General features: G+C 42.2%; 2 protein-coding genes across 2 annotated transcripts in view; one reads left to right on the top strand and one right to left on the bottom strand.

The window, feature by feature from the left end:
• The window catches only part of HOOK3 (hook microtubule tethering protein 3), a 175824-nt gene extending 173613 nt beyond the window's left edge, over positions 1-2211 (bottom strand). The window contains exon 1 of the mRNA XM_042783660.1: positions 2155-2211. Within this exon, the coding sequence (XP_042639594.1) occupies positions 2155-2211 (57 nt within the window). The remainder of the gene's footprint in view (positions 1-2154) is intronic.
• Positions 2212-12116: 9905 nt separating this feature from the next.
• Positions 12117-13815, top strand: part of RNF170 (ring finger protein 170) — a 32672-nt gene continuing 30973 nt past the window's right edge. The window contains exon 1 of the mRNA XM_007935038.2: positions 12117-12253. Within this exon, the coding sequence (XP_007933229.1) occupies positions 12117-12253 (137 nt within the window). The remainder of the gene's footprint in view (positions 12254-13815) is intronic.

Below are 13815 nucleotides of genomic sequence, written 5' to 3'. Positions count from 1 at the left end.
AACAACAACAACATATACAAAATCATATTCCTTGACCTCTCTCTGCAGCTGATAAGGTGAATTATTACTGGATTGTTTTACATTTTGTTAGATTCTAAATTATTCTAGATCTTCATATTCTCTATTAGTATCCCTCCAAACTGCCCCCTGTGATTTTTCCTTTATATTCTTATTAACATTTCTCAAATAACTACACTGACTACAATCTTTTTGCAGATGCCCTTCAAACACACCTCTTTGTTTCCATGACTTTTCTTTCCAGACTTTAAACAATGTATCCCTATTTCAAATTCAATTAACTTCCTCATCTTTGCCCTCTGAGTGCCTCTTTCTAGCATTAAGGGATGTACTATTTGTACAGACTCAAAACATACAACCTTAAGAATCTCAACCTTTGCCAAATCTATTTCTTCCACAGAATCAAAGAATGTGGTATTTCTTTCCTTTATCTCTCCCCTAACTAGTCAAAGCCTGGCCACATGATGCAACTTATCAGTTTTTCCCTCCTCCAGAATACAGCAGTTAAACACAACTTCTTTGCCTGAATTTGGAACATTCCATTCTTTTAGAGTAGTAAGGGGTATGCTAACTATATATTCTTGTAAACAACCTGAAATCCCAAGAATGCTCCAAAATAAAAAAGTTACTGATTATATCCAGCTCAATAATCGTATATATTCTATATTTCAGAGAACATTATTTATTCTTGACACAGCCAAATTAGGAAAACTTCCGATTCCATTTTCATTTATTTTGTTACAGCCAACCTTAAGGCAATGCTTTCAAACCTTTTCCCCAATGTGCCCCAGCACAGTAGAGTGCTATCTATATGCCAAGAATCTTAACACGTAAATCAATGCATGGGCTAAACTGAGAATTTCTCTGAAATGCTGCGTTTTTCTTTAAAAACAATACAAATGTTCGGTCTCCTCCATAAATGTATTTGTGTCTGTTTTGTTATGGAAACTGAATTTTAAATTATCATCAACGAGTAAAACTAACATTCCAGAAGCAGCACTAAGTTTAGCCCGTGGATCTTCCTACCCTCTTAAAGTCCTCCTCCCCGACCCAGACACTGGCACTACAGTTTGAGAAACACTCAAATATGGCTTTAATGTTTTGTAATGAAGACACTACTGTTTGTATTGGACACATACTAGCTTTAAAATGTGAGAATTTTAATAACCTTTTCATAATTTAGAACCCCACGACCTTGCTTTAAATGTTCCTTGTTTCTATTCTGATGCCCAATTACGTACCAGATTTACTTAAAAGTCTACCTCTAGTACCTTTAATAGGGAGCTCTGGTAGCATAGTGGCTAAGACATTTGCCTGCTAACCAGACCGCTGGCGGTTCAAACCCACCAGCCACTCCTCGGAAGGAAGGTTGGGCAATCCTACTTCCGTAGTGATACTGCCTCGGAAACCCAAGGAGGGGTCGCTATGAGTCGGATTTGACTCGAGGGCACATAACAAGTACCTTTAATAAGTACCTCCACACCACTTACTTTCTAATTGCCAAAATGCACCTTGCCTTTTAAATACTCTCTCTGGGTTCATATTCGTATTTTTCCTAGCCCAAACTATTTTTGGACGCCGGTTCCTGCTGTATCTGTCTCCCTTAAAATTAAGTCCTTTTCTCTTGCAGGGGACAGGGCTCAACCCTCAAGAGTCTACACTCCATCATTCGTAAACCGAACGTTACAACAAAGGCGCGGAGCTTCGTAACCAGGAGTCCGGAGTGCCTCCACCCGCTCCGCCGCGGTGCAGGGCAACCAACGCTTTGGTGTCCCTAGAAGCACGAGAGTGAAGCGCCAGCGCCTCATCAGCTGCAAACAACAACAATCCTAATTACAGAGTCTCCTGCACCCCATCATTAGTCTCCACTGAGCCGGTTTCCACTCGGAGAGCCAGCACCTCAAGCCGGGCAAGTTTCCCTCGGACCCTGGGCCAAACCCCCAGGCCGACCTCTATCCCGCCGCGGGTGAAGACGCGGTCCGCACCGCCGTCCCCCGGCTCCGCCCGCCCCAGGCCCCGGATGTGACGGTGTCGCCGCCCTCGGCGCTCGCCCCCCGGGACAAGGATTGGGGCATCCCGGAAAGGCGGCCTGGGGTGGGGGGGTGTCTTCCCACCGACCTGCCGGTCTTGACATACCCAAGTGAGAAGGCTTTCGCACAGCTCCACCCGTTCCACGGACTCCACGTTGAACATCTTCCCCTCCTGGGGCTTGGCTGGGCTTCCCACCTAACCAGAAACCGCTGCTGCTCTGCTCTGGGGCTGAGTCTAGAGGGTCCGGGCAGCTGACCTGGCCTTTAGCCCACCTTCTCCGCGGGTCCTGGCCGCTGACTCTCACCCCTGCGCTGGCAGCGGCTCCCGCACCGTCACCCCCAGGGCCCCTCCTTCTTCTTTCTGTCGGGACCGCGCGCCCGTTGTGCGCGCCCCGGCCACGCCCGCAATCCCGTGTCCCCGCCCCCAATCTCCTGCACCCCGCCTCCCGAGAGCCGCGGCTTTGGCGAGCGCCGCGGCAGCCGACCCACTGCGCACAATCGCGCTCGGTCCGGCTCACACCCCCGCCGCCGCCAGGGCCGAGCGCGTTCTCGACTCTGGCCTCTGGGCGTGTGGTGGCGCGCACGCGCTCGGCCCTGGCGGCGGCAGCGGCGGAGGGGTCCTTCGCCTGTCCGCTCGCGTCCTCACGGAAGCTCGGCAGTGCGCGTGCGCCTGTGCCTGCACCCTAAATTAAAAAAGAGACAGCTAGTGGTTGCACTGGAGGGGTGGCGGGGGTAGTCCCCGGAAATAATCTCTATTCTCAGTCAACGGGAATTGGCGAGGTAGTTCCTCTGCGGTGGAGAGGTACGCGGGCCCCCACCCCCACCCCGCCCTGCAGGCCACGCCCACCCGGGACCCGGGACTGAGAGAATCGCGGACAGCCGGGGCCTCCGGGTGCGCGCTTTTACAGGGGTTCACCTCAGGGTTGTCGAGGCGCTTCGTAGCTGTGGGTGTCACTGCTTTGGACCCCAGGGCTCCGCCTTCCTTTAGCAAACCCGGGCAAAGCCTAGAGTTTCCAGTTCCCGTCCGGAATCACCCAGAGACGGTGGAATGGCAGACGTGGCGGGCGCCTTGGTGGTTCTAAGTGGGCTTGGCCGGTGGTGAGCGGAGCCCACCGTTACCGTGGGGCACTTGGACCCTCTACGTCCTTAAAACTAACTAAAAGTAGGGAACGGGTGTGCGCCAGTGACTAATCCTTAAGGGCTCCCGCCAGTTCCTAGGGCCTTTTTCTCTAGTGCCATGTTTAGAGTTGGCAAAGTGGATCCCTCTCGAGCTCTCTCACCTTTTTTGGAGGAGTGACTCGCTGAAGGATGATCTATACATTTTTATGCGATACAACAGATGCAGAAAAATGTGTCAAACATGCCTGTTTAAAGAAAAATTAATAACCAGATTTAAAAACAAATGCCTGCACTCCAGTTCCCTCGCCCACTCCCGTATTCCTTTCTGCAACGCAATTCCTTCGTTAGCCTGACTTTTATGATCATTTTCTTGCTTTTTTTGCTTTTCTTTATAGCTTTACCCCTTTTATGCGTACCTAAACAGTATAGTTTTACTTTGCCTGTTTTTGAACTTTTATAAATGAAATCGTAATGTCTTATTTTGTGACTTTGAATTAATGTTAAATTTGTGAGTATCTATAGGTAATGTTTATTGCTGTCGGATACTCCCTTGCATGAATGTAACAGGGTATTCACTCTACAGTTGATGGACATTTTGTTATTTTCAGCTTGGAGATATTAGAATAATGTTGTCAACATTGTTGTATCTAGACCTTAGTGCATACTTACAGGAGTTTCTTTAAGGTACATGCCTTGGAGTTCTAGGAGTAGAATTGTTGCATCATAGGGTATATGTAAAAGATAATAAGAAACTTTTATTTGAGAAATAGCTCAGTTAACCTTCCAGAACACATCTTTACTTTGGTTTGCAGTTCCTGGAGTCCCCTTTTCCCATTAAGAATAGGTTTTCTGATTGAGCATCCAATGCCAAGACAGCATTGAGGTTTTAAGGATGCTCTTACGGAGTACCAATTAATTCATACATGATGGACCTTAAAAAGATCTTACCTGAAGTCTTCTCACTGGTCTTTCAAATATATCTCCCTACATCAAGGGCAGGGGGGGGTTAGAAAGAACCTCACTGCTGTGGAGCCAGTTGCAACTCATAGCGACCTTTCCTTGGGTTTCTGAGGCAGTATCTCTGTGGAAGTAAATTGCCCAATCTGCCTTCCTAGAAGTGGCAGAGAACCCTTTAAAACAAAGAGCTCTGATGGCATTGTGCCTAAGGCATTTGACTGCTAACCAGAAGGTTGGCAGTTCAAACCCACCAGCCACTCCAGGGAAGGAAGACTGGGCAATCTACTTCTGTAAAGATTTACCACCTCAGAAACCCAAAGGGGGTCGCTATAAGTCAGAATCCATGACTTGAAGTCTTCTCACTGCTCTTTCAAATATACCTACCTCCCTACATCAAGGGCAGAGAACCCTTTACAGATTATAAATACGTATTTCCCTTTGCTTTGTTTCCTGTGTTACTGCCCCTGGATCTCTGTCAAACCAGAGTTCCTATATCCCTTACGAGATTGTTTCTGTAGAATCCCTATCATAAGTGACTTCTACCATTTACAGCAGCATAAAGTCTTTAAGTATATGTTACATTGACTTAAGCGTGTCTCATGTGCAACTTGTCTTTGGATGTGGACATCAACAAATCGCTAGCCTTTGCTGTAGGTACTGTAGTTAGTAGCACCTTTAACTCCAGCTGCTCAGATTTTCAATTGACCAGAAACCACCTTTTTCCAGCTTGACTGCTTACCCACAACATGTTTGTACATACTATTGCTCTGTTCTTGAAGTTTCATTTTTTAGCTCAAACTACCCTCAGTGAAGGAAATTATTTTAAAAGCTTCTTTGGTGTGAGTAATCATCTGCAGAAGCCATGTGGCCTTCAAGTTTCTACATGAGCTTGGATAAAAAGACACTGAGTTTCTTCTTTGGAAGTTCTGGAATTTGTTGTGTTTCCTTTCTTTTCTCTGCCTTTTTTTTTCTTGTCCCTGAAAGTTTTGGAAAGGACCCAGGAGAGGTGAGTGGTACTTGTTTGAGCTGTGTCCTTGTTCCAGTTTGTTGGAGGCTATTCCTCCACAGCTGTTTTATAAGATTCAGGTAAACACAGTGGTGGTGTTCTGTGTGGCAGTGTGCCCAAGTTTACCCTGTCTTTCTAGGGAACACCACAGCTTTGATTAAAGTTTGAGATGCTACAGACACAGCTATAAGAAAGGCATGGCTAAATTTGGTCAAGGTTCTACTGATTTCTTGACAGTGGTTGATAATAGTCAAAATATAGTTTCTATTTATTGAGAGTGTGTATTGTATTACAAGAAATCTACTAAATGCTTTAGCTTCATTATCTCCTTAGAAATTTTAAGGTAAGACATTTTTTACCAAAAATAGTTGCCGTTTGATATGGTTCAGCCAAGTTTTCAGCATTAGAAAATAGGAGGAAATTTTCTGAGTATATATGAGGAAGCTGAGATCCAGACTTTACATAAGTGCACAGTTGCCTGGCTCCAAAACGTATGCTTCTTTGCTATATTAAGCCTCAATATGACTTAGCCAACTAAGCAATGAAACCAAAGCTATAAGCCAGTTCTGCTTTAGGGTTCTATCATTTGTACCACACAGTTTACAAAATCTATTGTGGGTTTTTGTTTTTTGTAAATCTCAAGCCATTAAAAATAGACAGTAACTCATTTTTCGTATTTGACAGGATCTATAAAGTAGATTCAATTCCATTTTCTATGAATTTAACAACCTTCTTCCTGGATTTCAAGTAAACAGCATTTCCAGGTCCCTACAACATGTTACAGAGCTCTGGTGGTGTAGTGCCTAAGGCACTTGACTGCTAACTAGAAGGCTAGGAGTTCAAACCCACCGGCCGCTCCTTGGAAGAAGACCCGGCAATCTACTTCCATAGAGATACTGCCTTGGAAACCCAAGCAGGGGTCGCTATGAGTAGGATCTGACTTGATGGCAGTGAGTTTGGTTTTCTGGTTTGGTACAACATGTTAAGTCCCAGTCCATTGCTCAAGGGAGTGCAAGGCATAGAGAGGGAGCTTAGCAACTGCAGTTGACAAACTCCTGCTGTAAATGCGGATGTCTCCCATTTTCCCTTCACTTAGGTCTTTTTACCATCCAGAAACTGAGTAACTAGGTAAGAATGGGACTAAAACCAAAACCAAACTCACTGCCATCAAGTAGGATCTGACTCATAGCGACCCCTCCTTGGGTTTCTGAGGCGGTATCACTACAGAAATAGATTGCCCCATCTTCCGAGAAGTGGCTGGTGGGTTTGAACCGCCAGCCTTCTGGTTAGCAGTCAAATGCCTTGGGCACTATGCCACCAGAGTTCCCAAGAATGGGACTAGAGACAAAAATTTTAAATCTTTGAGCATTAAAGCCTAATTTGCATTTATCAAAGGAGAATGTAAGCCTTGGCTTTATTTTGTTTTTTTCATTGTTAAAATACTTGAAAAACATTCAGACTATAGAATTTTACCCTGGGAGAAGTGAGGATCTGGCTCTCCCAATCCTGCTCCTCACTGTAACCACTTTAACTCTTGGTGTTTATTTTTCAGGACTTTTTTCTATTCCAATATTCTGCATCAGAGAACCGTAGTGATGGAAGGAATGTGAGAAACAAACAAGTCCAACTGCTACATTTTATAGAAAAGTAGAGGTCCTGAGACAGTTAAGTGGGATCACAGTTGTGGTGGCAGAATTGGAACTGGAATCCTGGGCTCTCAGTACCCAAACAAAACTGCTTGGGCTTGACTTCAGAGCCTGTGCTTTTGAAGAAAAGCAGCAGCACTGTTTTGTTGTAGACAGGTCCTGATTATGAAAAACAGAAGTTGGGAGAACTGAAATCCAGATAGGCTTTGGAGTCCATTTTCAAGATTGAAAATATGTCATTTCCTCAAGTAGGAAATTGTATTGCTGTTGTTTATCCCCTTTAATTCTAAAACAAATTGACCCTTTTCCAAATTGAGGTGATGTTTTTCCTTGTTTTACCTCATTGTTTGGGCCACTGGCTCCTACAGTTGCTTTTTCACTCTGATTAATAAGAAAAACTACTGGCAGAAGTTGGTCTATTAAAACTCCCTAACAAGTAGGTCGGGAGCTCTGGTAGCATAGTGCCTTAGGCACTTGACTGCTAACCAAGAGGCTGGTGGTTCAAACCCATCAGCCACTCCTAGGAAGGAAGGTTGGGCAATCTACTTCCGTAGTGATACTGCCTCGGAAACCCAAGGAGGGGTCACTATTAGTCAGGTCCGACCCGACAGCACATAATAACAACAACAAGTAGGTCAGACTCCATTAGTAGATCTCCATGTGAGAGCCCTCAAATTCCTAGGTAGGATTTCCGGATGACAGGAATCTGCAGACTAGATTGTTTCTGTTCCTATCAGAAATTTATCAGTAGTCTCCTCCCCTCCTTCTGTCATCTCACATAGGGTAACCAGGTACCTCCTTTTGGTAATATAGAATTTATGGAAATAAAAAGTAACTTCATTTCAGCAACATTGTGGATGTTATAGTAAAGTTGTGTGTCAACTTGGTTGGGTCTGGTTTTGAGTGGCTGGGCAGCTGGATGTAATATTCCCCATGGTGACACTGGTAATCAGCTCCATGGTGGAATCTACTGGAGCAGCTAAGTAGCTGCCTTAGGGATGTGGTCTGTTTCCAGTATATAAGGAAAAGCATTGAGAAAGGTCTGTGGATTATTTTGGCATGCTTGGACCATGCATGTAGCTGAGTCTTCATTCAGCAGCCTGCCATGCTTCCTGCCAATCTTGAGACTGTCTCTGGACTTGAACTAGTGGTCTGCCATGTTGTTTGGTAATCTTTGGACTGTGCCATTTTATTTATCAACCTTAGGTTTGTCAGCCTCAGCAGTGAGTACCTGCCTGAGTTAAAAGAAGCCTCCAGCTTCAGTGTGCCAGAGCAAGAGACAGAGCTGAAGCCCAGGGTCAAGGGGCTTTTACCCAGCCTCTAGAGCTGGCACTTTGAACTCCGACTTCTAGCCTCCTAACCTGTAAGAAAATAAATCTGTTAAAATCATATGTTTGTGGTATTTTCTGTTAGAGCAGTAATGTTGTTGTTGTTATGTGCCGTTGAGTCAGCCCTGACTCATAGCAATCCCTCCCTGGGTTGCTGAGGCAGTATCACTATGGAAGTAGATTGCCCAACCTTCCGTCCGAGGAGTGGCTGGTGGGTTTGAACCTCCAGCCTTCTGGTTAGCAGTCAAGTGCCTTAGGCACTATGCTACAAGAGCTCCTAGAGCAGCTCTGTTGTTGTTATTTGCCGTTGAGTCAGACCTGACTCATAGCGACCCCTCCTTGGGTTTCCAAGGCGGTATCGCTACGGAAGTAGATTGCCCAACCTTCCTTCTGAGGAGTGGCTGGTGGGTTTGAACTGCCAGCTTTCTGGTTAGCAGTCAAGTGCCTCAGCCACACTAGAGGTAACCAAAACAGAATTTGGTACCAAGAAGGTGGGGTGCTGCTGTGAAAGATACCTAAAATGTGGAAACAGGTGTGGAGTGCATCTTTGACCCAAGATCCCTGCGCTGAGACACTGGCAGAGAGATGGCAGCAGCAGAGCCGAGGGACCAGAATTAGCAGAGCAACAAACAGGCTTACCAGCCCACAGATGAGAAAGCTGGATGCCACTGGGCAGGTGGCTTCCTGGCAGAATGGGTTGCCTTTGGGCATTAACTTGGTAGAAGAAACCAGCATGAGATGGAATAGCAGGTTGGCTGCCCCACGGAGTAAGAAAGGTGAATGCTTTTGGGTAGGGAGATTCCTGGCAGAGTGGGTTGCCTTCGGGCATTAATTGGCACAAGCTTAGAGACCAAGGAAATAGGAAGCAGAGTTGCCTCAGCCTCAAAGGGTAGGACCACGGCCTCTGGAGGTGGAACCACCATAGCCTCCTAGGTTTCAAAGAGTCAGACCTTCACTAATTTGGTTCTGGAATGTGAGGCTACTGTTCATGAGGGCCAGTGAGATGGGGCCATATCTGCTGCCCCAAAGTGAGGGGCAGGGCAGCAATGCCCAAGAGGCAGAGGAACAGGGTCTGCCAGGCCAAGGGGGTGAAGTCACCACTCAGATGAGCTAGGGGGCTGGAGCCACTCAGTGAAGGAGATATGTATGAATGCCAAGTTAACAAGGGGTGGAATTGTGGTAATTAAGTTGTGTGTCAGTTTGGCTGGGCCTGGTTTTGAGCAGCTGGGTAGCTGGATATAGTTATTCCCCATGATGACACAGGTTATCGACTCTATGGTGAAATCTACTGGAGCAGCTGAATAGGGATATGGTCTGCTTGCAGTAGATAAGAAGTGTTGAGAAAGGTCTCTGGAGCACTGCGGCATGTTTGGATGCTGCATGTAGCCGAGTCTTCATTCAGCAGTCTGCCATGCTTCCTGCTGATCTTGAGTCTTTCTCTGGACTTTGAACTAGTGGCCTGCTATGTTGTTTGATAATCTTGGGCATCTGCCATTTTATTTGTCAATCTTGGGTTTGTCAGCCTCAGCAGCCAGCAGCTGCTTGAGTGAAGAGGAACCTCTAGTTTCAGTCGGCTGGGAGCAAGAGGTAGAGCTGAAGCCCAAGGTCGAGGAGCTTTTTCCCAGGCTCTAAAGCTGGCACCTTGAACTCAGACTTTTAGCCTCCTAAACTGTAAGAGAATAAATCTGTTTGTTAAAACCATACATTTGTGGTATTTTCTGCTTGAGTGGCACTAGAGAACCAAAATAGGGGATTTCTGCTATAAAATGATACAGATGACATATAACCATATAGTATTTAAAGCATCTTAGATCTCTGAGGTCTTGGCAGTGTGTGTGAAGGAACATCTTAGGGTTTTAATTGCTTGGAAGTCATATATATATATATTTGCATCATAGAATTTAGTCATATTACCATTGATTACAACTAGAAGTACACAGAAACAAATATAACCCATTTTTAAAAAATAGCAAACTGCATATGTAACACAGGAAAAATGTGAGTAATTTGTTGTTATATGCCATTGAGTTGGAGCCAACTCATAGCGACCCCTCCTTGGGTTTCCGAGACAGTATCACTACAGAAGTAGATTACCCAACCTTCCTTCCGAGGAGTGGCTGGTGGGTTTGAACCGCCAGCCCTCTGGTTAGCAGTCAAGTGCCTTAGGCACTACACTACCAGAGCTCCTTAGTAGTAGTTATAACTGTTGGTGCACTTAATTTACAAAGTGCTTTCATTCTGTTAATTTGGTTTATATCCTCACAACTCTGTAATTTCATTTAGTCATTCAAGGCTGAGAACTGTTGACACACAGAATAACACAGCTTGTCATTCTCACTACTCTTAGAACTTTTGACACAGCTATAGCATCTCTAAATTAAAAAGATGAAACCTTAATAAAAATCTAAATTGACTGCATACTCCACCCCTAGGTTACTTGAGGCTCTTTCTTCCCTATTAGTTTGCCGTTCATTTGACTGTTCTATTGAATGAAAATACTGAAGTTAGAGATCATTCTCTGAGTTTCCTGGTTTACGCTTTCATAATGGGTATTTGAAACCTGGCATTAGAAAGTGCCTGATCCATCAGACTATTACTTTGTGTAAGCTGTGAAAGCTGCCTTTGATTTGTTTGTTTAGATTTCTTCCATGAGAAGTAATTTTACTAGTAGCCAGTTCAGATTCCTTTCAATGGTGTTAGACTTCCACACTCAAACTTTCCTTTTAACAGATTCACCTGATTAATGATGATATTGGATAAAATTCTTTCATTGCAGTAAATTACATAAATGCAGAACTTTATTTCAATTATTCATAGTCATAGTATATATTTAATTAAACATATATTTCCTTTATTTCCCTTTAGGTATCTTGTAAGACTGAACCTTACCATTTTGTCATCTGAAAAAAATATGAATTACCTGTGATATTTGGACTTCTGTGAGGTTGGACTATATCCCCTCATACCTGTACAATTGGGTATTACTATCCATTTTTTTCTAGTTTAGAGTATGGAAGGAGAGTTCACATCCTCCCTTTTCTCTTCATAAGGAAATGCAGCCTCAGAGTGATTCCATATTCCAGACAGTTCAAAGAATTCTGAACCATAAGCTGAGCTTAGTTTCAGGTGAGGTGAAAGGTTTTTCAAGCACCAGAATTTTCTTTAGTTCATATAGTCTTGGTATAGATATAAATGTCCTGTAGCCTAAATGTTTTTACTTATCAAATTATACTATAAGTAAGGTAAGTCACTTTTTGACTTTAAACCACTATTTATTAGGTCCTACTGTGTGCAGGGCACAGGATACAGAAGAAGGCAATAATAAGTTTCCTTCCCTCACAGAGAGTTAATCTAGTAAGGAAGCTATGACAGATCTTTAAATAACATCCACACATGGAAAATACAAATTCAGTGCTATGAGGGAGAAGAGACATCTGATCTAGTTGGACAATTTATTAGGTATTCAGAAATAAGAAAAGGGCACTTGGGCAAGAGGAATGTTTTATGTCTTAAATTAAAATTTGTTTTGAAAAACGTAAGAAGGGGATAAATTACAGTGATTGTTTTCCTTAAAGGAAATTCTATATTCCTTAAAATATTATCTGGCAAATTTTAAAGGATTTATTAATGGAGACCAAAACCAAACAAAACCCACTGCCATTGAGTCGATTCTGACTCATAGAGAGCCCCCCCACACACACACACCTTAGGTTTCCAAGGCTGTAAGTCTTTACTGAAGTAGATTGCTTCATCTTCCTCCTGTGGAGCAGCTAGTGAGTTTGAACTTATGATCTTCTGGTTAGCAGACAAATGCCTTACCTGCTATGCTACCAGTGCTTCTTCATTAATGCAGAATACCCTCTAAAGTTGTACTTAATGAAACCTACCTTAAGTAGGTGTTACAAAAAATTATATTACAGATCACTTATGTTTATATTATTTTTATTAGTGTATTTCATTTTCACTGTGTAATTTGCAGCTTTACTCTGTTTCTTCATCTTTTAGACCTGGAATGGCCACATATCAAGGTGAAGTTCAAAGTTTGAAACTGGATGATGATTCAGTTATAGAAGGAGTAAGTGACCAGGTACTTGTGGCAGTTGTGGTCAGTTTCGCTTTGATTGCTACCCTGGTGTATGCACTTTTCAGGTGAGACTAAAGAATAGAAGAATCGAAATAATATGTATTCTTGAGGGTGACTGACTCTTTTACTACTTCTTGTAATATTTAATATTTAATATGAGAAGCAAATAATAAATCTCAGTGAAGGTAGATTTTACTAAGGTATTTTGTCTTCATTGGGCTCTGAATGTTACTGCATATTTTTTTTATCATCTGTGTCAGCAGATGAAATTTAAATTTATCATCTACATTTTGAATAAAATGTTAATATTTTCTTTGGGAATACTACTGCACTTTTTAAAAAATGTAATTCTCACAACTAAATCTGTAAATTTGTAGGTGATGTATATAAATGCAAATTATTTTCATTTATGAATGGGGAAACTGAGGCAAAAAAGGCTTGGCCATTATAAAGAGAATTAAGATTGGAATTAAAATTTTTGTCATAGAATCAGGAATAATATTTAAAGGTCTCAGATGTCTATATGCCAATGCACAGAGAAAGGGGGTATTTAAATATTAAATAAATATGATAAAGCCATTTTTTTAAAAAATAAAATTTTATATGTACCTTTAGAAACAGAAATGGACAAAATTATAAAATAGAAAAAAAGGTTAATTCCAAAAGTAACAAATCAGTGAGTTTCCTATAAAAATTATGGAAAAGATAATTAAACAATATGTGAGCACTTAGAAAATAAAATGGTGACTGATCTACTCTTTCACTGCTATATTGTTAATATTATTAATAATATAGTCTCTTAGATTAGGATAATATTACTTTGATTTTATGCAATATCTGGTAATAGGTTATGGACATAATGAGTGATGATGAGATGATAGCACAGCTAGGTGAATTCATAACTTATTGACAAGTGGTTCCTAAGGTATATTGACTTATGTTTTAACATAAACCAAAAAGGAGGACACCCTTTGTTGTTGAAAAGCTCTGTCTTTGGGCCTGTTCAGTTCATTTTTATTAGCAACTTGTATGAAGAAGACACAGAGGCATGCATATTAAATTTTCAGTTGGGAGAGATAGCTAATGTATTGGTACAATAGAACTGAGATGAATAAAGTGTCAGCTCTTTACCTCTTATGAATGAGATGCAGATGTGAATTTATTGTTATGTAAAAGTATTCATGATAAATTGAGAATTGTCAAATGAAAGATAACAAAACAGTAAATTAGCTCAATTTGTTAAAAAAATATTTTTTAAGATTTGTTTTGTTTTAAAATAATTTTTGTCCCTTACTCATTTTCCAATTTCTCTATTATGAATATGTACTAAACCCAAACTCACTGCCGTCTCATAGTAACCCCTCCTTGGGTTTCAGAGGCATATCACTACGGAACCACCAGGCTTCTGGTTAGCTGTCAAATGCCTTAGGCACTACACCACCAGAGCTCCTTGAATATGTATTACTTGTATTAAAAAAAAAAAAAAAAAACAGATTAGAATGATATGCTAAGCCCAAACTAAAATTCTCCTCTAACAAGGCAATTTCCTATTGTAAATGCCAAAAATTTAATAGTATACTGCATTAGTCAAAAAACAGATAAAGGCCACATCTGTAATATATTCATT

Source organism: Orycteropus afer, unplaced genomic scaffold (assembly GCF_000298275.1).
Source record: "Orycteropus afer afer isolate SDZICR_OR568_19922 unplaced genomic scaffold, OryAfe1.0 scaffold00024, whole genome shotgun sequence".
In the NCBI taxonomy this organism is placed as follows: domain Eukaryota; kingdom Metazoa; phylum Chordata; class Mammalia; order Tubulidentata; family Orycteropodidae; genus Orycteropus; species Orycteropus afer.
This window is presented reverse-complemented; position numbering and strand designations above follow the sequence as displayed.